This window comes from Pongo pygmaeus, chromosome 18 (assembly GCF_028885625.2).
Source record: "Pongo pygmaeus isolate AG05252 chromosome 18, NHGRI_mPonPyg2-v2.0_pri, whole genome shotgun sequence".
NCBI classification, from domain to species: domain Eukaryota; kingdom Metazoa; phylum Chordata; class Mammalia; order Primates; family Hominidae; genus Pongo; species Pongo pygmaeus.
The window spans coordinates 21,180,568-21,205,289 of NC_072391.2; the positions used below are offsets into that span (position 1 = coordinate 21,180,568).

Genomic DNA, 24,722 nt, shown 5'->3' on the forward strand with positions numbered 1-24,722 from the left:
GGGGCGGAAGTGGACAGATGAGGTATGATGTGAAGGGGGCAGGTCCCATCTAAAGGAGCACTGCACTGATCTGTGGCCAGATGTTGGGTTAAAGAAAATTATTCAATGACATTTCTTTCTTTCTTTTTTTTTTTTGAGATGGATTTCTTGCTCTGGCACCCAGGCTGTAGTTCAGTGGTATGATCTCAGCTCACTGCAACCTCTGCCTCCTGGATTCAAGTGATCTGCCTCAGCCTCCCAAGTAGCTGGGATCACAGGTGCATGCCACCATGTCCGACTAATTTTTGTATTTTTACTAGAGACGGGGTTTCACCATGTTGGCCAGGTTGGTCTTGAATTCCTGACCTCAGATGATCCACCCACCTTGGCCTCCCAAAGGGCTGGGTTACAGGCGTGAGCCACTGTGCCCCGCCCTCAGTGACACTTCTTAAAGTATAGCAAGGCAGACGTTATTGAGGACCATCATTATATGTACAGGGACCACAGTAATGGGATTTTGCAGTCACAGAGTAAGACTGGGCTCAGCCTCAAATACAGCATAGACAAGTGGGAATCTATAGCCATGGAGCAAAGTGGGGGGTCAGGGATTTTTTAAAAAATTACTTACAGGAAGCATCAGAGGAGTAAGGGGGACTCTGGCTAAATCAACCTAGCAGGATTTTTGCTGGAGACAGGCCAGGGTGATCAGACATTACCTGAGGGATGATGAAGAATGAAGAACCTGTCTGGGCATGATGGCTCATACCTGTTATCCCAACAGTTTTGGAGGCTAAGGCAGGAGGATCACTTGAGGCCAGGATTTCAAGACCAGCCTGGGTAACACAGGAAGACCTCATCTCTTAAAAAAAAAATCAGCCAGGCATAGTGGCACATGCCTGTAATCCCAGTTATTCAGGATATTAAGGTAGTAGGATCCCTTGAGCCCAGGAATTTGAGGTTGCAGGGAGCTGTGATCATGCCATTGTTCCAGACTGAGTGATAGGGTGAGACCTTGTCTCAAAAAAAAAAAAAAAAAAAAAAGAGAGAGAGAGAGAATGAGGAACCTGACCAAACTGACTTAGCAGAGTTCTTTGCAGAAACTGGATTTTACAAGGTGGTGCACTGATGGGCCTAGGAGGTTTAGGAGCCTGACTAAAGTTTGGTCAAGTAAAGAATCTTTGCCACTTGCCTGGTGGGAATGCCGGTGTTACCAGATCTTCCTGTTTTTCAAGCAAGACAAGAAATTCAGATTTTTTTGTTTAAATGTGAAATAGCTTGATTCTTGAATTGTATAATAATTAACAAGTAATTATAAGTTAAAATGTGATGTGGGGCAAACAAAACACACCTGCAGACTGTTTGTTAGCAACTTCTGAGTTAACGTGCAAGATTGTTTCTTGTTTGGGGACTAACTCACTCAGTACAGGAATCTTTTGGTTTGACTGTTCACCCTGTCAGCAGATGTTTATTGAGTATCTACTATGTGCTAGGCATTGTTCTAGAGCTGCTGGGTATTGTGCTAGGCATTTGGCATTAATTTGCTGAAATGACTGACATCAAAAAAGATACAGATGAAAGATAGATAGATGATAAAGATAGATAATAGACATAGATAAATAGATGATTGATAGATAATAGATGGTTAGATTATAGATAGATGAGACAGATAGATAGATAGATAGAGATCTTACCCTTTAAAGATACATATTGAAATATTACAAATAATATAATGACTGGGAGTTACTTCAGAGGAATATGGGGAGTTGAATGCAGGTGTAAGTGAAGGGATATTCACCATGGGATGAGAATTTTTGAAGCTGAATGATGTTTGGCTATGAAGATGGTGGGGTATACTCTTCTGTCTGGTTTTGAATATGACTGGAAGTTTCCTATACTAAAATGCTTGTTTTAATGTCCTCATCAGTTAAAGATGCATTCTGAAGGATATACAGGTACAATGACACCATATCGAGGGCTTAGTTTAAAATATTCAGCTAAAACGTTTCACAAGTCAGGATATAGGTGAAACGCCATTTGGCAAAATGTCGATAATTGTTACAATTTTGTGATGGATAGATGGAGATTTGTTATGCTAGTCTATTGTTTTGTATATGGCTGAAATTTTCTACGATACTTTTTTTTAAAAGGGGACAGAGAAGCGGGAGGCCTCCTGTTTTCTAGGTATTTTTGGCAGTATGGAGTCATGCACTTAGGTGTTCATGGGAATTTTCCGCAGTGTGATACAGCGGACATCAAGGGGATGGGTACTCTTCAACAAGGGATGTCACTGTGCTGAGTGTTGCTATTGTGAGGTTAGAAGCGTGGGATCTGTTGGGGATTCCAGGTTAAGAACTGATTTCTCACTCAGATAGTTCCTCTGCAGGGCATTCTACCTCCCAGGTATCCTATTGAATGGCAGAATAACAGCAGTCAGAGTATCTGGAATCAAATCGGCCTCCCTGGGTCTAAGTACCAGCTCTACCACTTTCTTGCTGTGGCTTTGGACATGTTATTTAACCCTGTGAACCTCGGTTTCCTCATCTGTTAAACAGAGTTAATACTAATACCTCACAGACTCATTAGTCATTACATGTAAAGCGCTTAGCATAGTACATGGCAGTGAAGCATTTTTTTTTTATGATTGCTGCTTTTGTTGTTATTGTTGTTGCTGTTGAGTGATCTAAGAGCGGAAAAAACTCAGAGATAGATGGACCACAATAATTGGAGGCAGAGATGAAAAGAAGTCACACACAGAGGCTCCCGCTGTCAACTAATACACGCACAGCAACCTGTTTGTGAGCTGCTGCAATCAATTTCTTGTATGGTTGGTGCAAAAGGAATAAAAGGAGAAGGCAACTTCCTGATCATTTCCTTTCTCTACAGAATGAAGTGGAGCTGGGGGAGCTGCTTCTGTCACTGAATTATCTCCCAAGTGCTGGCAGACTGAATGTTGATGTCATTCGAGCCAAGCAACTTCTTCAGACAGATGTGAGCCAAGGTTCAGGTACCGTGTGATTCCCCCCTTCTCTCACTTTATTAATGGGGCATCTGTGTTTGTGTGGGGGACCCAGTTTTCTTTTTCTGTATCCTGGATGAGCATTACTCATCTCAGGATGAGGCAGGTAAATGATGCCATCTTAGTAACCCTATTGGAATTGGGGAGTTGACTGAGACTGGTTGTGATAACTACAGGAAACTTAAATCCTCTTTGAACCCAAGGAAGTGACTTGGCCTTTCCGAATGCTATTCCTGCAATGGAGACGCCATCCTGCAGGTGGCGATAGTGTGCAGTGATTAACCATTCTAATCAATGAGCGTGGAGGACACACCCTGAGGTTTTTTGCCAGCTCATTTCATGTGTGCCATAAATCTTTATGAATTCCAACTCTGAAAAGACTTGTATTTAAGGTGTGTATATTATAGCAAAAACCATTCAAACATGACTTTTAATGGAATGGAACAGATTCCATTCCATCTGTATGTTGCTTCTCCCATGACAGCAAAGGATATTACTGTGAAAGCAGCTGTAGTCACAGGGATCTGTTCATCTCGGTGGTGGAATTATTCTCTTCTCTAAGTGCGGTAGCTAAAATAAATTACTTTTGCAATAAGATGACAGCTAGAAGACACCTTGCATTCTCAAAAGCCACATTACAAAAACAGAGGCTTAGAAAGGGCCAGTGGAGGCAATGGTATTAAGACTGAAGAGTTTCAGACTCACCACAATGGGAGAGTCAGTATGATAAAATCATTAAGGGTTTAAGAGTCAAATGATGTGGCTTGCAAATGATGTGGCTTTGGGGAAGTTACTTAACCACTATGTGCCTCAATTTCTCAATTTCAAAAACTGACATAATAACAGTATTCATCTTGATAAGTTGTTTAAACAAATATTAAATTAGATAATGTACATGAATCCCTTTGTAAACTGTAAAATGATCTAAAAATGAATTATAATTCTGCTATCTCTATTCGCCTGTATATGGGCTATGGGCTCACTGAAATGATAATGGGTTTCCACAGACAGAAATCCAGGGCAGGCTCTAAGTCTGGTTCTGTGTCCACCAGCAAGATCTTTAAAAACTGATTTCTCATCTTGAGTCCTCAGTTTTCTCATCTGTAAAATGAACACAATGCTGACATATGGGAGGAGCTCAACAAACATTAGATGGCCAAAGGAAGAAGGAAGGGGATAAGCAGATGGATGGGAAAATGGATGGATAATAGATGGATGGATGGTTGAACTGTCAAATAGATGAGAAATTGGATGGATAGAAAATGGATAGATAAAAGTATGGTTAGATGATGAATGGATCAGTGAACTGACAGATGGATGGAAAGATGGATGGATGGATAAACAGGTGGATGAATGGATGGACTATGAGATGAATGAAAAGTTGAATGGGTGGATGGATAGAAGAATGGAGGAATAAAAAGACAGATGGATGGGAGGCTGAATGGCAGAATGACTGGACAGATTAGGTTTCATGATCTCCAACATTCTATGATGCTGTGTCTAATTTTCAGACCCCTTTGTGAAAATCCAGCTGGTGCATGGACTCAAACTTGTGAAAACCAAGAAGACATCCTTCTTAAGAGGCACAATTGATCCTTTCTACAATGAATCCTTCAGCTTCAAAGTTCCCCAAGAAGAACTGGAAAACGCCAGCCTAGTGTTTACAGGTAGGTAGCATTCCAAAACCTGATGAACTCCAGGTGAGGCATGTTAAACTTACTGTCCTAGAGCCAGAAGGCATCTAGAGAGAGTTACATTTGAGAACTTAATGTCTGGCATTCAACTACCTGGGTTTGAACCCACTTAACATCTATGAACTGTGGCAGGACTCATACAGCTCTATAGTATAATTGTTAGAAATGTGGACTTGAGCCAAATTTCCTCAGACTGCCACATAATAACTGAGGTCTTTGGCAAGTTACTTAACTCCTCTGAGCTTCAGTTTCCTCATCTACAAAATGTGAACAATAATAGTACGTGTGGCATAGGTTTGTTGTGAACAGTAAATGACTTACGATTTTGGAATATACTTGGTACATAATAAGTACTCACTATGTGTTAGTTTTGATGATTATGGTGGTGATGATTCAAGTTCCCTGCAGTCAAATAGAGAAGCATATGAAAAAACAGGGTCACCTAACTCAGAGAAAGGGATTTTTAAAGTCTTCCCAGAGGATATAGTATTTAAGTAGAGGCTTCATGTGCTACTGTCTGGTAGAATTTAGTCCATTTTTCCAGGGTGTAATCTAATGTGTTATTTCCAGGGTATATTAGTTATTTATTGCAGCATAATAAGTCACCCCAAAATTTAGTAGCTTGAAACAACAAACATTTATATCTCATAGTCCCTGTGGGTCAGAAATTCAAGCATACAAAGCTTTGCTGTATAGTTCTGTCTGAATATCTCTGACAAGGCTGCAATCAAGGTATTGGCTGAGGCTGCAGTCTCATCTGAAGGCTCAACTGGGGGAGGATCTCTTTTCAAGCTCACTCACAGTTTTCAGCACGGTTTAGTTCCCTGCAGCCTGTTGAACTGGGGACCTCAGTTCCTTCCTGGTTGTTGGCCAGTGACCTTCCTCAATTCCTTGCCACATGAGCTTCACCATAGAACAACTCACAACATGACTTTCATCAGAGTGGTCAAGTGAGGGAGCAAGAATGGCAAGGAAGAGTCTTTTTGTAATCTAATACTGGAAATGGCATACTATTACTTTCATTATATTCTATTCACTAGAAGCAATTCACTAGGTCCAGCCCACACTCAAGAGGAAGGGATTACACAAGGGTATGAAGAGTGGGAGGTGGGAACCACTGGGAGTCATCTTAGAAGCTACTCACCACAACAGGGATAGAGTTAGTAGGAGTGATGGTTATTATTTCTTGTGTTCTAATTACAGTATGTACTTCCCTATATCATTGCTAACATTCACCATAACCCACCCTGTCAAGTTGATATCTTCATCCTCAACTTACAGATCTAGGGACTGAGGCTTAAAACCTAAACAACCTACACAAAGTCTCAAGCTGATAGAATCAGGATTCAAGCTCTGGTCTTGCTAGCTCCACATATCAAGGGATCTATATTTCCTCAAGCACCCAGGTAGGGCTAGCATTGGGGATCTGACATCATCCTTTGAGACATCCTTCTCCAGGGTAACTGGAAACTCTCCTCTGGTTAGATCTTGTCTAGAACCCTGGGCTCCAGGTCTCCCAAGAAATCAATCCATGGCTGAAAAACCCTTGCATACAAGATTTCCCCTATATAAACTTATTGCTCCTTCTCACCAAGATTGCAAATGTCTATCCTCTGAGACCCCTTCGAAGCAGGTTGGTTCTGGGCTTTCTCAAGGCCTGTCACCCATAGAGTCTGCATTGAATCAGGGGATGCCTGCCATATGCAGATATAATGATCCCTTCTAATGCAGTCTGTGATGGCTGCTGTCCAGATGGAGTTACAAATAGACAAGGGCCTCACTCTCTCCTAGGTTTCAGGCCAACACAGAAGACCGTCACCCCTGACTCCTTAAATGGTGGACAGGCAGGCAGTGGGAACTACTGTATATTAAACCAAGACACAGATAAAAAATGAAGTCTCTTTTCCCAAGTCCCTGCTGAGAATAAGGGACCTCCTGTTGTAAGCTTAGATAAGGAGAGGACCCCAGGGGAAACTGAGAGCCCCCATGGAAAGCCCTGACACTTCATATTTTACTTAACATTTTATGATAAATGTAGCACACATGTGTTATAATGAGTGACACCATGAAAAGATGTGTAAGGACAGAGAATCAGAGGAGAACAGGGGTTATGTGCCTGTGCTGGGGAGCTGGTGTCTGGGTCCTGGCTTTACCACTCACCTACTTTGGTGACCCTGGGCAAGATCTGTGTGCTTAGGTTTTCTCAGCTGTAAAATGGGGATAACAATACAGGACACTTCACAGGATTGTTATGTGCGTTCAGTGAGATCAATAAACACACGGTGCTGAGCACTGTGCCGCCCATAGTAAGCACTCTAGAACTGTTAACTATTATTAAAGGGAAAGTTTAATGTTTTCCTTTTTTCTCCCACGCCCATGGGGCAGCCACCACCTTCTCACTCCCTCATGCAGTTTTGTTTATTTCAGAGTGTTTTCTTGCTGTGGAATCCTTCCCCCCGCTTTTTTATTTTGAGACAGTCTCATTCTGTCGCCCAGCTGGAATGCAGTGGCATGATCTCGGCTCACTGCAAGCTCTGCCTCCCAGGCTCAAGCAATTCTCATGCCTCAGCCTCCTCAGTACTTGGGATTATAGGTGCATGCCACCATGCCTGGATAATTTTTTGTATTTTTTGTAGAGATGGGGTTTTACCATGTTGGCCAGGCCAGTCTCAAACTCCTGACCTCAAGCAATCCGCCCACCTCGGCCTCCCAAAGTGCTGGGATTACAGGCATGAGCCACCACGCCTGGCCTAATGTCTTCCTTTAATGCCTTCCCCTTTCCAGTTCCTTCTCCCTGAAGTCATGCCTTTAATGTTCTGCTGTGTGTCATTCCACACTTTTTTCCTTGTTCACACAAACAATATCCACATACAGAGGGTTCTGTTCCTTTAAAACATTATTTATGAATTCAACAAGTGTGTATTAAACACCTTCTGTGCCAGGCAGTGCTTCCAAGTTCTGGGAATAGAGCAGTGAACAAAACAGACCTAATCCCTGCCCTGGTGGAGCTTACCAGGACATTCCATGGATACCACACTGACACTTGCTTTGGTTTAATTAACAATGAATGTGTTCGTTGCCTTCAGATCAATATAAATACAAATGGATTTAACTTTTTATTTTTAATAACTGCATTAGATACTGTTGCATGATGTAGTATGATAAAAGCTGAGGTTATTTATTCTGGGGGTGGGGGGTATGACAGAGCTTCAGGGATTGTGATTAGAACTCCAGAAAAATACATGGAAATATGGGATATTTTGCATATAGTTGCAGAAGTTTTTTTGAATTCCTTGAATTCCATATGGTTACCTCATAAGGCTCAAACTAGAAGGGTAGTCACACCACACTCCCCCCCATACATCTTTTATTAAACCCACAGCACTTCAGGTGGCAACTGTCAGCTGTGTCAGTGGTCAGCTGATGCCATCAGGCAAGTCCTGTACTCTCCATTCACAGAAGACCCGCTTCTGTCCTGTAAGTTTTGGGCCCCTGACTTGGAAGTTCATGCTCCTCTGGTTAAAAGCTCGTTGAAAATATTCTTTCTGGAGAAGGAAGCATTGCCTACCCGCCCCCTTAAATCAGGGATTCTCAACGCTGGCTGTACCTTAGAATTGCCTGGGAGCTTTAAAATGCTACCAATGGCTGCACTGCATTCCGCAGAGACTCTAAAGCAACTGGACTAGGCTGAGGCACTGAGCATCTATAAGTAGCTATTTTTTAAAAATACCCCAGATATTTCTATTGCTCATTCATTGTTCCGAACCACAGCTGTGAGTGGAAATCCCAGCTAGGGTGGCATTTTACATAAAGGGTACTGGCTGGAATAATATGAGAAAGGTGACTTAAGCCAGTATGTATCTCAGCAAAGCTACAGTTCTCCTGAACTCAAATTCATAAGGTTCTAACCTGCTTTATTTGTCCACTGAGAGAAAGAGCTGTCATCTCTAGGCCGAGGATCCAAAACCCAGCCTATTAGCATGTTTCCAAACACTTCATAACAAAAGTAAGGTTGATCTGCAATTTACCATTTGCCGTGAATCCCTGGTAAAAGCCTGTAATTAGCCGGTAAGCTGGACTTTCTGAACACTTGTTTTCCTGTGTGGGAGGAGGATTCGTTTGCAATTTTCAATCAGGTGGTTTCTGCAGCTGAAGTTTAAAAATAAAAAATGAAAAGAGGGGTAAAATTGCTTTTCACCGCCCAAGATAGCAACACACAGCCCAGAGGGCTTCCAGGAAATTCAGGAAGGTTTACTGAACCAAAGTAAAGTGGAGCTGGCCACTGAGGTAATTGGGCTTTTACTGGATGTTGGGAAAAAGAAGGAAAGAAAGCATATTAGTCCGTTCTCGCATTGTTACAATGAAATACCTAAGACTGGGTAATTTATAAAGAAAAGAGTTTAATTGGCTCATGGTTCCTCAGGCTGTACAGGAAGCATGAGGCTGGCATCTGCTTGGCTTCCCAGGAGGCCTCAGGAAACGTACAATCATGGAGGAAGGGAAAGAGGGATCGTGCACCTTACATGGCCAGAGCAGGAGGAAGAGAGTGAAGGGGGAGGTGCCACACACTTCTAAACAAGCAGATCTCAGGAGAACTCACTCACTATATAGTACCAAGGGAGACGATGCTAAACCATTCATGAGAAATCCACTCTTATGATCCATCACCTCCCACCAGGCCCCACCTCCAACATTAGTGTTTGCAATTTCACATGAGATTTGGGTGGGGACACAGATGCAAACCATATCAGAAAGGCAGAAAAAAGAAATGCAGCTTGATGGCAAATCTTCTAAAAGTTAAAAATAGAATTACCATGTGATCTAGTAATTGCACTTGTAGGTATATACCCAAAAGAATTGAAAGCAGGGACTCAAACTGTTATTTGTACACCTGCGTTCATAGCAGCTTTCCTTACAACCACCAACAGGTAGAAGCAACCTGAACATGCATCGACAGATAAATGGGTAAACAAAGTGGTGCATACATACAATGGAATATTACTCAGTCTTGAATAGGAAGGAAATTCTGACGCATGCTACAACATGGATGAAGCTGGGAGACATTATGCTAAGTGAAACAAGCCAGATATGAGAGGACAAATGCTGTATCATTTCATTTATGTGAAATACCTAGAGTAGTCAAATTCATAGACAGAAAGTAGAATAGAGATTATCAGGGACTGGGGGAAGGAAAGGATGGGGAGTTATTATTTAATGGGTGCAGACTTTCATTTGGGGAAGATAAAAAAAGTTCTGGAGGCCAGGCGTGGTGGCCCGTTCCTGTAATCCCAGCACTTTGGGAGGCTGAAGTGGGTGGATCACCTGAGGTCAGGAGTTTGAGACCAGCCTGCCCAATATGGTGAAACCCCATCTCTACAAAAATACAAAAATTAGCCAAGCATGGTGGTGGGCACCTGTAATTCCAGCTACTCGGGAGGCTGAGGTAGGAGAATCACTTGAACCTGGGAGGCAGAGGTTGCAATGAGCCGAGATCAAGCCATTGCACTCCGGCCTGGGCACCAAGAGTAAAACTCTTAAAAAAAAAAAATTATGGAGATGGATGGTTGTGATGCTTACATAACACTGTGAATATATTAATGCCACTGAACTGTATACCTAAAAATGGTTACTTTTATGTTACACGTATTTTCCTATAATTAGAAGGAAAGAAAAAATAAATAAATGAAGCTTCAGCCCGGGAGATCCTGAGCAATTCAGAGAAGTACCTGGATGCTGATGCTGGAACCTGGAATACTGTTCCTTTCCTTGAGAAAAGAATGTTCTTTCATTGCCACTTTGAGGGAATAGTTAGCCATAATAGTTAGGAACCAGACCCTTAGTTTGGGTTCATATTTGTGACTTACTTGCTGTGTAATCTTGGCACTTTGCTTGGCCTCTCTTTGCCTCAGCTTCCTCACCTGTAAAATGGGGATAATGGTACTTACTTCAGTGAATTATTGCAAAGTCCAAATGGGTAAATAGACATAAAGGCTTAGAGCAATGCTTGGCTCAGAGAAAGTCCTCTTTAAATATGAGATGTTATTATTATTACTTGAAAGACATCCAATTTATGCAGCTAGATGCTACCTTGAGCTTATCTGAAGAAAGCTACATATATATACATAAATAAATAATATAGTTTATCTATGTTGTCTACATTGAGTCTGAGATTCTGTGGAACACCCAAAGAGGGAAGGAAAAAATTATTTTGCAGAATTACCTGGGTAGGGTATTGTCTTCCCTCTCGATGTTAGAGAAAGGCCATCTGTCTTCTTGGAGGTAAAGTTTTGGAGAAATCCCTAAATTTGAAAGAACCAAATGTCATGTGTTGAGCCTCTAGCCTTCTCCCTCCCTTAGTTTCCCCTAAGTGGCCAGGGTTTCTTGTCCTTCTGAAAGGCACTCAAAACCCTCTGTATGCTGGGCACAGTGGCTCATGCCTGTAATTCCAACACTGTGGGAGGCCAAGGCGGGTGGATCTCCTGAGGTCAGGAGTTCGGGACTAGCCTGGCCAACATGGTGTAACCCCGTTTCTACTAAAAATACAAAAATTAGCTGGGCATGGTGGCGGGTGCCTGTTATCCCAGCTACTCGGGAGTCTAAGATCATGCCATAGCACTCCAGCCTGGGTGACAAGAGTAAAACTCCATCTCAAAAAAAAAAAAAAAAAGAAAAGAAAAGAAAAGAAAAGAAAAAACGTCTTGTTTCCTTGGCAAACTTGATCAAGAGGCCCTTGGCTTAGGAAGCATTCCCAAAGCCTGGGGGAAGGCAGGTGGAGGAACTGCTGCTTGCTGGCCACCTGTTATGGCTGAGGTGGGAGGGGGTGGGACCAGCTCCCTGGGGCAGGAGCTGACCGTGTGTCTGTCCTTACTGATTAAATTTTTGGAGCACCTACTACGTACCTGGCACCGTGCTAGATGTTATGTATTCGACAGAGAACCAGACATTCACGGCCTGTGTTCTCATGGAGCTTAATTCTAGTAGAGGCAGACGGACATTAATTAAATGCCACGCCAATAATGATTGAATTGTAAATTGGTCTAAGGGCTCTGAAGGAGAGATGCAGGGCACATTTCAGAGTGTCTGACCCAGTCTGTGGCATGAGAGGAGTTGACACGTGAGCTGGGAGCTGAAGGACGAGGAGGCATTAATCAGCAGAGAGGATTGCAGGGGATGCAGAGAGGTCGGCCGGGCTCCAGCCCCAGAAGAGAAATTGAGGCTGACGTCATATTTCAATCTGGGAGCTAAAACTGCCAGGGGTTGGCATGAAAGACCCCACAACCTGCTGCCTGCTGCAGGAATTGACCAGGGCATAGGCTTAGAGGGGCCTCATCAATAATAACCAGTGCAGGACAGCTATGGAATACACAGAAAAGAAACAAGGCAATGACAGACATGCCTCAATTTTTGCCAACCCTTGGTGTCTCTCTAAGACTACAGAATGTGGCGTCTCTATTTTCATATGCATCTGCATCACCCAGGGATTTGTTAAAATGCAAATTCTGACTCAGTAACTCAGGAGGCCAAGGTGGGCCTGGAATTCTGCATTTCTAACAGTTCCCAGGTGATGCCAATGCTGTGGGGCTGCAGACCACATTTTGGGAAACAACAGACCCAGGAAGGGCATCGGGGTGAGTGATGATTAATTGCGCCAGTGCATTAATAAGAATTAAATCCTTGGCCTGGTGCAGTGGCTCACACCTCTAATCCCAGCACTTTGAGAGGCTGAAGGGGGCGGATCGTTTGAGTCCAGGAGTTTGAGACCAGCCTGGGCAGCATGGCAAAACTCCATCTCTACTAAAAATAGAAAAATTAGCTTGCCATGGTGGTGCATGCCTGTAGTCCCAGCTACTCGGGAGGCTTATGTGGGAGGATCGCTTGAGCCTTGGGAGGTGGAGGTTGCCGTGACCTGAGATTGTGGCACCGCACTCCAGTCTAGGTGACGGAGCCAGTCCCTGTCTCAATAAATAAATAAATAAATAAATAAATAAACAAACTCTCTAGCTCTTGTCCCTAACCCTGCACATCATTTGACTCCCTAACCCTGTCTGCACATTAGTATTACTCAGGGACTTTAAAAAAATTCTGATGCCCAGTTCCCAGAACAGATAAACTGAATCAACCCAGGCATCTGGGTTTTTTGGGGTTTTGGAAGGCATCTGTATTCTTCAAAGCTCCCAGGTGGCTCTCTTGTGCAGGCTCAGTTGGCCAATCTTTGCCTCTACTGTTCTGCCTCCCTCCCGCCCTGCTGTCTGTCTGGAGGCCTCCCAGGCCCCTCTGTGGGAGTGAGTGCCAAGGCACCTGGTCTGTGTTTCATAATTGCTTGGCTTTCTGCAGCTGTAGCATCAAATCGGCTAATTGAATCTGCTGGTGAGATGAGATGGGTGGGAAGGCGCGGTGGGGAATGGATGGAAGGGCTGGAGGGCAGCATGCCAGCCTCTTGCTTGGAAAGACCCCAGGTCAAATGGGTACTGGAGGATGTTCTTTAAAGGGGTTGGGGGCCAGGCACGGTGACTCATATGTATAATCCCAGTACTTTGGGAGTCCGAGGCAGGAGAATCACTTGAGTACAAGAGTTCAACACCAGCCTGGGCACATAGCAAGATCCCATTTCTAAAAATAAATAAATAAATAAAAATTAGCTAGGCATAGTGGTGCATATCTGTCGTCCCAGCTACTCAGGAGGCTGAGGTGGGAGGATCACTTGAGTCCAGGAGGTCAAGACTGCAGTGAGCTAGGATCATGCCACTGCACTCCAACCTGGGCAACAGAGTGACACTCTGTCTCAAAAAATAAAATTAAACTAAAAATAAAAAGTGTTGGAGTTTGGGAAGCAGGACAGTGGAGAGGCAGAGGGTCTCCAGCAGAGAAGAGAAGAGGATGGAATTATGAGTGGGGCAGAGCATTCTGAGAGAGCCTGAAATTCCCTTGGGATGGAGAGATGTGTGGGCTTGTTCCAGGGCACAGATGCTTCCCCACAGCCCCACCCTGGCCACAGCCCACCCATGACATACGTTCTCTCTGCAGCCATGCAGCAGCCTCTGTCTTTTCCCCTTCTAGCCTGACTTAGTGAGCACCAGGCTCAGCTCTGCCTCCTAGAGAGAGGGTTGCATGGCTATTCAGAGTATGGATTGGAGTGGGCTACAGTTTGGTTCAAATTTCACCTTTTGGCCATTCACAGTGGTTCACACCTCATACCTATAATCCCAGCACTATGGGAGGCCTAGGCAGGAGGATTGCTTGAGGCTAGGAGTTCAAGACCAACCTGGGCAACATAGCGAGACCTTATCTCCACAAAAATTTAAAAAATTACCCGGGCATGGTGGTGCGTGCCTGTAGTCCCAGCTACTCAGGAGGCTGAGTTGGGAGGATCACTTGAACCCAGGAGTCCAAGGCTGCAGTAAACTATGATCACACCACTGCACTCCAGCCTGGGGGACAGTATGAGACCCTGTCTCAAAAAAAAAAAAAAAAAGAAAAAGAAAAGGAAGAAAGAAATTCACCATTACCACCTAGCAAATGTATGGACATTGGGCAAACTATTCTTTTGATGGATCTCAGGTTTCTCCTTTGTTATGAGCTTCCAATCTCAATTTTTATTTTATATATTTATTTTTACCTTTCTTTTGATGCTGAAAATCTCACTATTTTATATAAAAAGCTTTAGAAAGTGCCTTGTACAGTTAGTGTTCAATAAATGCGAAATATGATTGATGATGATGATGATAATTGACAGACCCTGCCATAGAAGAGCAGGGCGTGGAATTACACATACTTGAGTTTGAATCTTGGCCCCATGATAAATCAGCTGTGTGACCTCAAGCAAGCGACACTGCCTCTCTGAGCTCCAGCTTACTTTTGTGTAAAATGTAGCAATCATTCTTATTACGGGGGTTAAAGGCAAATCAGTCTGTGGGCCCATCCAGAAGTGGCCACTTGGAAAATTATATCTGCTGTTTTAATCATTGCAGTCTGTGAAAGAGTTGAAAACCTGGTGCTTTGGAGGCATTTAATGGCTCAGCCCAGCAGCCTGTGGTTGTTGCCTCAGCATCTCCCTCACCTGTTCACCATCACTCCAAAGCTGCCAGTGGTATGATGTCTGGGAGCCAGGAATTGACACCAAATCTGTGCCAACCCAGATGCAGAACCAGGCATTTGTGCTCCCTGAAGTTCCTTGGGATTGGCAGTATGGGGAGATAGGTCAGAGCAAGACCTGGCAGTAGGCACTTAGTGCCAGACCAGTCATGGGAAGTGAGCTGCAGAGTGAAGGGATTAAAGCCAGAGGACCTCAAAAGTGAGCCCCTGGGAGCTACAGTATGGGGAGTATTATAGAGGGGAAGAACTTAAGAATGGATTCCATAAAACTGTGTATGTACTACTGGACTCATCTCCGAGTTACACGGGTGGATATTATTCTAAACAGTCTACTAAAGACACTGAAAACCAAACTATAGGGTGGCTCACCACCTAGGTCCCTTGGGGACACATCTGAGGGGCAGATACGAATAGCATTGCAAAGCCTTTGAAAACTGAACTAACATCAAAATAACAGCAAACAGAAGGCAGGATAGAACTTGTAGCCTGAACTTTTCCATGTCAATTTCTTAAAAACTCAACATATTCAATAGGATTTGAGCAAGACCTAGAGTCTCATAATATTAAAAATGTCCAGGATACAACCCAAAATGACTTGATTTATGAAGAATTACCAAAATCTGGCAAATTCTTAGAGAAAGTGTAATCAACAGATGCCAATCACAAGATGGCCCAGATATTGGAATTATCAGACGAAGACTTTGAAGCAGCTATTATAACCATCCTCCAAGAAGTAAGGGTGAACCCTCTTGAAAAGAATGATAAGGTAGAAAATGTCAAAATGTCAGCAGATCAACAGAGAAATAGAAGATATTAGAATTACGTGGAAATTTTAGAACTGAAAAAGTACAATCACTGAAATGAAATATTCACTGGATGGACTCAATAGCAGAATGGAGGTGACAGAGGAAGGTGTTAGTGGGCTCAACAGAGAAATTATGCAACAGAGAATGAAAAAATCAGGGGGAAAGAAGAGTGTGGGAAGACCTATGGAGAAATATCAAAAAGTTTAATGTTCATGTCACATGGATTCCAGAACATTTATGTCACATGAATCCGAGAAGGAAAGAAGAAAAAACAGTGGGGAGCATTGGCATGGAGGCAGGCGACTCACCCCAGACAACCCCGAGTTCCTTACCAGATTGTTGGGCTCCTGGCTTAACCAAACTGCTCTTGTTCTTCCCTTCTCAGAAAACATTAGCAATTCATGAGGAAGCTATGTGGCACCAGGGTCAAAGTCAGCCAGAGCTGGCTTCTGTGTGATTGTGGGCAAGTTGCTTTACCATGCTGAACCTTGGTTTTTTTCTTGTGTGAACAATGGGGACAGTAATACTTCTATTTATCACGAACCACCTGTGTGTTGATTTTCTCATTTAATCTTTCAACAAACATGTAAGTTATGATCTATTTTATGATAATTTTTCAGCTGGGGAAACTCGAAGCTTAGGGGCGGGAAGTGCAATGAGTATAGCCAACTGCAGAGTGAGAGAACAGTTCACCCAAAACTGCCCTCACTTCAGATACCAGCTGTAAGTTCTGAGGTCTCTAGGACCACCTCCCTTCAGACCAGTTGGTTACAATTTCAGGGCCCCTATAACCTTCCTCAGGTTCAATAATTTGCTAGAAAGACTACTAGAACTCAGGAAAGTGCTACTTATGACTACAGTTTTATTATAGCAAAAGGGTGCAAATTAAAATCAGCCAAGGGAGGAGATGCATAGTTCAGAGTCCAGGAGGGGTCAAACTCTGAGACTCTAGTCATCTGTCTGCCTTGTGAGTCACAGACAGCATTACCTCTACTCAGTCATTGTGTGTGACAATGCACACAGTATAGCCAGCCAGGAAAGCTTGCCACGCCTTTGGCATCCAGAGTTTTCACTGAGCCTCAATCACATACTGCTCCGGTAGCTGATCTTCAGTCTCTATCCCCTCCCAGAGGTCTGGGTAAGACCTTTCATGATCAGTTTCTCCATAAGTCTGAATTGATACTATGTGATCCTAGAGCCCCCATCATAAATCACATTGCTAAGCTAGCCAAGAGTCAAAGCCCCTAGGCAAACAAAGATACTCTTCTTAGGCAGAACATTCCAGGGACCTAGAGATCAGCCCCTAAGAGCCAAAGACAAAGGCTAGGCCTCTTTTCGGGTAAGATTACTTTTTCACTGTTTAGGTAGTAACTAGCAACCGTGCAAAGTCATCCAGCTGGTGAGTGGTTGAGCTGAGCTTCCAACTTAAAGCTGCTTGGTTCCAAAGCCCTTTTCACTCACTCTTAACCATGACATTGATGTTCCTGTGAATCAACTGGGGGTCTTGTTAAAATGCAGTTTCTGATTCCATAAACCTGAGGAGGCACCTGAGCATCTGCATTCTAATAAGTTCCAGGTGACACCTGTGCTGGTCTGAGACCCACACTTTTGAGGCAGGAGGTGGGACTTGGACACTGTACCAAATTAAGGGCTAGCTAAAACAGGGATGGGGGAAAACAGCTTTCCGTAAGACACGCCCAACAGTGCACCATGTCAGTTTACCATTGCCATGGCAACACCTGGGAGTTACCGTCCCTTTCCACGGCAATGACCCGACAACCCAAAAGTTACCGCTCTTTTCCTAGAAATTTCTGCATAATCCACCCTTTAATCTACATGTAATTAAACGTAGGTATAAATATGATTACAAAACTGCCCTGAGCTGCTACTCAGCACACTGCCTGTGGGGTAGCACTGCTCTGCAGGAGCAGTCACAGAGCTGTCACACTGCTGCTTCAATAAAGCTGTTTTCCTCTACCCTACCACCAGCTCACCCTTTAATTCTTTCCCGGGCAAAGCCTGGAACCCTCGTGGACTAAGCCCTACTTTGGGGCTCATCTGCCCTGCATTACTTTGAATAGCTAGGAGACCCTTCCTCTGTTCTCCCGTGTCACCCCAATATGGCCAGAGCAGGGTTGGGGGAAATATAAGTGGGGGAGATCAAGTAGAGCCTGTAGGATAAGAAGTTGGTGGTTTTTTCTAAGTACATTGAGACGTCTTTGGAGGATGTTGACCAGGGAAGAGATGTGGCTTAGATGTTTGAAAAATATCCTTCCAGCTGTTGAGAGGAGAATCATTTGGAAGACCACTGTGTTAATGTCAGCTTGGACTGGAGAGGTGGCAGAAGGGTTTCAGAGAAGTCACTCACTGGACTATAATGCTGGAGGTAGGATCAGCAGAACATGCTGATGGATCAGATGTAAAGGACCATTCCCTATCTTGGCCAAGTTACTTATCTCTTCTGAATCAGGATTTCTTGTCTGTAGATCTCAGTTCCCACCTCACAGGCTATTGTGGGGACAAAAGGAAATGATGCGTAAATGGGCTCAGTGCAGTGCTTGGCATAAAGCAAGGGCTCAGTTGATTGTGGTGTTGAACCTGGATGTGGGCAGAGGCCAGAACTCTAGCCGGGCAGTCAGGAGATGAAAGCATAGACCTGACCTCTCACCCTGGGGTTCTCCTGGCAGAGCCCCCAGTAGCACTCTGACCTCAGCTTCTCCTCCTGAGAGCTCTTTGAGTCTGCCAACATCCACCAGGTGGTAGAACTTGGCTGGATCGTACACATCCATTATGGGTTCCAATGGCAGCCTTTGAAGACCAGGCCAGCTGCCAGGGCTCCTGAGGATTTTTATTCCACTTGAATGGCTGTTTAATGACTCTGGTGCCTTTGGATGGAACCTTGCTCCAGGCAGATCCCCATGGTGGACAGCATCGGGGAGCTGAGGGTTTATCCAACCACATATGTGCCTGCAGGGCCTGAGCTATACAAGGGGTCCAGCAGAGGCCAGATTTCAGGCTTGCTTTGTGCCTCGGTGGTGGCAAGATGCAATCTTATGCTCAGAAGCCAAGGCCAGCACCTGGGTAGGTTCGAGATGAAGACTTATGCACGAAATCAAATCAGAAACCAAGAGTATGCTTTCAGACATCCCTTCTATCCATCATCTCATTCTGACTTTCCCAACCCAGAGCTGTCAGTCAGCAGAATGCTTAACTTTTAAAATGCCAGGGCATGGCCAGGTGCCATGGCTTATACCTGTAATCCTAGCACTTTGGAAGGCCGGGGCAGGAGGATTGCTTGGGGCCAGGAGTTTAAGACCAGTCTGGGCAACACAGAAAGACACCATCTCTACAAAAAATAAATGAAAAAAATTAGCTGGACATATGGTGGTGTGTGGCTGTAGTCCCAGCTACTCAGGAGGCCAAAGTGGGAGGATCACAGGAGTTGGAGGCTGCAGTGAGCTATAATCATACCACTGCACTCCAGCCTGGACAACAGAGCAAGACTCTGTCTCAAAATTAATTAATTAATTAATTAAACATTTAAAATATATGTATAATAAAATTTTAAAATGCCAGGGCCTGCAGGGCACAGCTTCTAGTGTCACCTGTCTGCCTACATTTTGAGGAAACATGCTGTAGTGGAAATAGCTTTGGCTTAGAAATCAGAAAACCAGACTCCCAGAGTTTAGTGCTGTATCATTTTGAGCAGAACCTTTTAATCTCTTTCGGCCTCTATTTTTCTTCTATCAGATGCATATAAAATCTGTCTCAGGGTTGTTCATGCAGTATTTGACGGTAATAATGGCAAACACTTAAATAGTGCTTCCTGTGTGCCAGGCACTGCTCCAAGTATTTCAAATGAATTAACTCATTTAATCTGCATAGAAACGCTATGACATAGTGTTACGAGATCACTGAGGGTGTTGCTTTTCTGGCTGGAAACCACTGTGCCTGGTGGCGCCTTTGTCTGAGTTTTGCCCAGACCCACTGGGCCCACTCATCATGGCAGCCTGCACTCGGCTCATGCTACCAGGCTGGATCCCATGCCTGTGAAGAGACTGGAGCAGAGTAGTGAGGGTTATGTCAGCAAGTGAGCATGGGGTTCAGCCACTGTGTGCAGTCAGGCACACCAGCTGCTGCAGTGGGGCGGGCAGTTCCAGGTGCCAGCATGGGTGCCAGCTCACTGCGAGGCTGCGGCTGGACCAGGGTCACCACAAACAGCTTCAATGGCTGGCACCGGGGAACACAGTGGTGAACAGAAGCTTGGAGACACCAGGAACCACAGGGCCCCACAGGGGAAGTCACAAACCTGGCTTGGGGAGCTCCCGGGCCTGGGCCCTCTGAAGGGCTGCAGCTCTCCTCTCCTTCTTTCTTCTCTCCTTCTTGTTGCCTGTAGTGTGGCAAACAAGGGGCGTGTTTCAGCCCTGTTTGTGTTACAGCTCTTTTAGCCCTGCCATTTGGCAGGCCCTGAGTTCTTGTCCTGCATCCAGGAAGAATGAGGTACGCAGACAAGTGGAGGGTGAGCAAGACGAAGAGGAGCTTTATTGAGCAATACAACAGCTCAGAGGGGACCTGTAACAGGTAGCTCCTCTCTGTAGCCAGGGTGTCCCAACAAGTGTTCAGCTTTCAGCAGAGATGGTAGCTTCTCTCTGCTAGGCAGGTCATCCAAGTGTCCAGCTGTCAGCAGCTGGTCAGCCTGTAGTCTACCCATCATCTCTCTGTTCTCTACCCTGAGTCTGGCTGAGTCCAGGGTTTTTATGGGCCTCAGAGGGGAGGAAGTGTATGCTGATTGGTCCATGGGCAGCCATGGGTGTGCCCAGGGAAAAGCACCAAAAGTTTCCACTCTAGTCCATGGGACTGGTGGCCTGGCCCCCAGGCTTCAGGCCCTCCCTGGTTTGAAGGTGGGGCTTCACCAGGGACCAGCCCTCTTCTGCCCAGAAGCCTGTCTGTCTCCTGCTGCTCATGCCAGGCTGCTCATGGCGCTCAGGCTGTTCATGCAGGGTCTTAATTTTGAGACAGTGGTGGACTGTCCTCGGCCCCTCCTGGGCCTCCCTCTCATGCTTTCTGGCACCCAAAGTCTGGAGGGGGCCAAGGCATCAGGGGGCTGTCATGTCAGCACTGCCCCAAGCATGTGCACACCCGGCCAGGGAGCCACAGCACCTAGGCTCAGTTCTGACTTTGCTCCGAGATAGGAGTGGGTGCTGAAAGCAGGAAGGAGCCAGGCAGCAAAGGCAGGATGGGGAATTGGGGGTGGGGAGGGAAGGGAGCTTTCCTGGGCCCCCGAGAATGTGTAGATGCCTGGGTCTGCAGCTGTGCTAGGTGGCTGCGGCTGCACCCAGGAAGCTCCCTCCCTGCCATTTTGGAAGAGGCAGGGCTCCCGCTTGTGACTGCTCCCACCCACTCTGTGGAGCATGCTGGAGCGTGCAGCCCTGGCCGCACCTCCTGGCAGCCTGGGGCGGGGCCCCAGGTCCTTGCTGGGTCCCTCTCTGCCCACTCCTCCATGCCTGACCGCACTGCTGTCCCGCTGGTAGATGGCTCAGCCCAGTCCCATTGCAGCGGCCCCTAGGGCAGCAGGCTCCAGTGGAGGTTCCTGGGGACAGGCTCTGAGGACCGTCCACCTCCTTCCTGCACCCTCCCCACAGCTACGGCAGGGTCAGAGAGAGGTGATGCATGCCAGGGTCGGGAGTCACAGAGGCTCTGGGCCTGGGAGTGGGTCCCATCCAGTCATGCAAGGGTGGGGACAGCACAGTTGGCTGCCTTGGGCACGTGGGGCACAGGGACACAGGGTACAGGGGTCCCACCACCACTGCTGCCACTCCTGCAGTCTCTCCTGCCACCACTGCCTGTTCCCCACACCCGCCCCCCACCACCACTGCCAGAGCAATGGCAGTGGCTGCTCCGGATGGCCCTTCACTACCATCAATAGGAGTCATTATTGCCATTTTATGGAAGAGGAAAGTGGGGCAACAATAGGGTGGGAAGTAGCTTACCTAGGATCCTGGAGCCAGGATTCAAACCCTGGTCATCTGGACTAGAATCTGAGCTCTCAGTTACTGGGTTATATGTCTCAAGTGTTTAGCCCCTGCTTTGTTGAGGTGTTGCATTAGTTGCTGAAGAAACACAGAAAAACAGAAAAAATCCATCCTTTCATGACCTTGACATTCTAGTTGGGGTGAAATAAATGATAAATAAACAAACAGCTAAATAATAGTGGAGCGAGCCAACAGAGAAGGCCAGGAAAATTACTCTAAATTTGATATATAAGCTGAGAAAGGGCCAGCAGTGCAAGGATGGAGGAAAGGAGCATTCTAGGCAGAGGGAATTGTGCAAAGGCCCTGGGGCAGGAATGAGCTTATTTTGTTCAAGGAAGAGAAAGAAAGCCAGAGTGTCCAAAACATAGTGAATGCATGGAGTGAATTAGGCAAAGAGGTCTGAGCAATTTGCAGAGACTATAGCAAGGAACTTAGATGATACATTTTTTTTTTAATTAAAGAAATTTTTTTTGAGATGGGGGTCTCACTCTGTTGCCCAGGCTGGAGTGCAGTGGCACAATCTGAGCTCACTGCAGCCTCGACCTCCCTAGGCTCAAGTGATCCTCTCACCTCAGCCTCCTGAGTAGCTGGGACTATAGGTGTGTGCCACCATGCCCGGCTAGTTTTTGTACTTTTTTTTGTAGAGATGGGGTTTCGCCATGTTGCCCAAGCTGGTCTTGAACTCCTGGGCTCAAGCAATCTGCCCGTCTTGGCCTCCCAAAGTCCTAGGATTACAGGCGTGAGCCACCACACCCAGCCTTAGATGGTGAGTGTTTATTGAACACCCATAGTGTGCCTAAGGCTGATAGGCATGGAGGAAACAGAACTGAAGAAGAGATGTGGCTCCTGGCTCCATGAAGAACTGGGTGAGATGACATGCATGCAAGGACTTAGCACACAGCAGATGCTCAGTGGGTGTAATTTTCTCTCTCTTCCTATTTGTGAGTCGACACGAAAACTGCTTCTCTGGGTTTCTGCCTCCCCCCATGCCCTGCATTAGAGCAGGACAGAATGTAGTTGGCTTATCATGGAAATTATTTTTAGAAACAGCCATAGGCAAGGGCATTATTTACCAAGCAAAACAAAGCAAACAGGTGGGTGAAGGGTCAGTAGGGCGGGCAGTGGGCAAAAGATCTTCACCTCTGTCTTCATGAGAAGATGCCCACACTGGCCACAGGAGGCTCTTTGGAGCCTGTTGTTCACTTCCTTGAGGATCTTGAGTGACTGGTCTAGAAACCAGGGAGAGTATCTGCTGATGTGGCCGCCAAAGTTCCCCTTAGATGTCTGCTTTGGGATCTTATTCTGCTTAATTGTATTTGGGCTAGAGAAGCAGAGGGGAGGCAGCCTTTGGATGATTTGTGGGTGGGTTCCTCTTCCATCCTTGTGCAAGGTCACCCTTGCCTTTTTGGTGGCCTCTCTGGTAAGGAGAAGCCAGGACACTTAAGATATGCCTCGTCTGGCTGGGCGCGGTGGCTCATGCCTATAATCCCAGCACTTTGGGTAGCCGAGGTGGGCAGATCACCTGAGGTTGGGAGTTCGAGACCAGCTGACCAGCCTGACCAACATGGAGAAGCCCTTTCTCTACTAAAAATAGAAAATTAGCCAGGTGTGGTGGTGCATGCCTGTAATCCCAACTACTCGGGAGGCTGAGGCAGGAGAATCACTTGAACCTGGGAGGCAGAGGTTGCGGTGAGCTGAGATCACGCCATTGCACTCCAGCCTGGGCAACAAGAGCGAAAAAACTCCATCTTAAAAAAAAAAAAAAAAAGATATGCCCAGACAACCTCGTGATAAAATAAGGGCCCCAGCCTCATTACAAGAAGCACCTCTAAGTCTCAATAAGTTCCTAAGGCACTTGAGGACTAGGGCAAGTCATACTTTTCCAAGTTATTAAGTGTGGCTTGGAAAAGAAGGCACAAAAGATATCATGGGAAGAGCTCCTAACTTGGACAAGGGGCAGGAATTTAGTGGTAACTCTTATAATAAAAATAGCCAACATTTATTAAAGTCTTAGAATCCTCCAAGTGCTGTCCCAAGTACTTTATAAGCACTGTCTCAACTGATCTCACAACAACCAGACGAGGTAAGTTCTGATGTTATCCCATTTTACAGGGAAAGAAACTGAAGCTCAGAGATCTCATATGACTCACTACAAAGCTAGAAGTCACTGTATCAGTTAAGGTATGGCTAGCTGCTGTAACAGATCAGCTGCCAAGGTTTTGTGGCTTGACACCACAGAAGCTTATTTCTTTTCTTTTCTTTATTATTATTATTTTTTGAGACAGGGTCTTGCTCTGTCGCCCAGGCTGGAATGCAGTGGCACGATCATAGCTCACTGCAGCCTTCAACTCCTGGGCTCAAGTGATCCTCCTGCCTCCGTCTCCTGAGTAGCTGGGACTACAGGTGTGTGCCACCGTGCCTGCCATTTTAAAAAATTTTTCGTAGAGATGGGGTCTCACTATTTTGCCCAAGCTGGTCTTGAACTCCTGGCCTCAGGCAATTTTCCCATCTCAGCCTCCCAAAGTGCTGAGATTACAGGCATGAGCCACCCAGCCTGGACCAGAATCTAATTTCTTTCTTGCACCATGGTCCTTCAAGGATCCTGTCATGAGTGACCTTCCATGTGGTGATTCAGCGGCCCAGGTGCTTTCCATCTCATGGCTGTGCCATCTTCTCTGGCCTTGGGGGGTTTCAGCTCTAGCTGGTGGTTGGGGAGGAGAGGGAGTTGAGGACTGCATGGGAAGTGTTCATGGGCCAAGCCTAGAAGTAATGTACGTCACTTCCACTTCCAATTCTGTTCATATTCTACTGGCTGAAACTCTGCAGGAGAGGCTGGGAAATGTAGTCCAGCTACATGTTGAGGGAGAGAGTAAAAAAGCTTTGGTGACCACACAGCCATCTCTGCTCAGATACCCAAGGAGGCAAATAGAAGAGCCAGTCCATGCCCTCAACATGCTTGCTCCACGACCTTCCTGAGCACCTGTGGCCTCTGAGTTTATGGTCAGGGTCAACAGTGGGGGAATCTCATGCCACCAAATTCCAGGCTGGCAAGAGCCTGGAAAAGCTTTTGGCTGGAGAGCCCGGGTCACCTGCTGACTTATGA

At 45.7% G+C, this 24,722-nt stretch overlaps 1 protein-coding gene across 9 annotated transcripts in view; it reads left to right on the top strand.

Annotated features, from left to right (window-relative positions):
- The window catches only part of SYT17 (synaptotagmin 17), a 100,612-nt gene that overhangs the window by 52,303 nt on the left and 23,587 nt on the right, over positions 1–24,722 (top strand). For all 9 annotated transcript variants that reach the window (XM_054454177.1, XM_054454180.2, XM_054454179.2 and 6 more), the window contains 2 exons: positions 2,863–2,983; positions 4,507–4,662. In XM_054454177.1, coding sequence (XP_054310152.1) covers positions 2,863–2,983; positions 4,507–4,662 — 277 coding nt within the window. The remainder of the gene's footprint in view (positions 1–2,862; positions 2,984–4,506; positions 4,663–24,722) is intronic.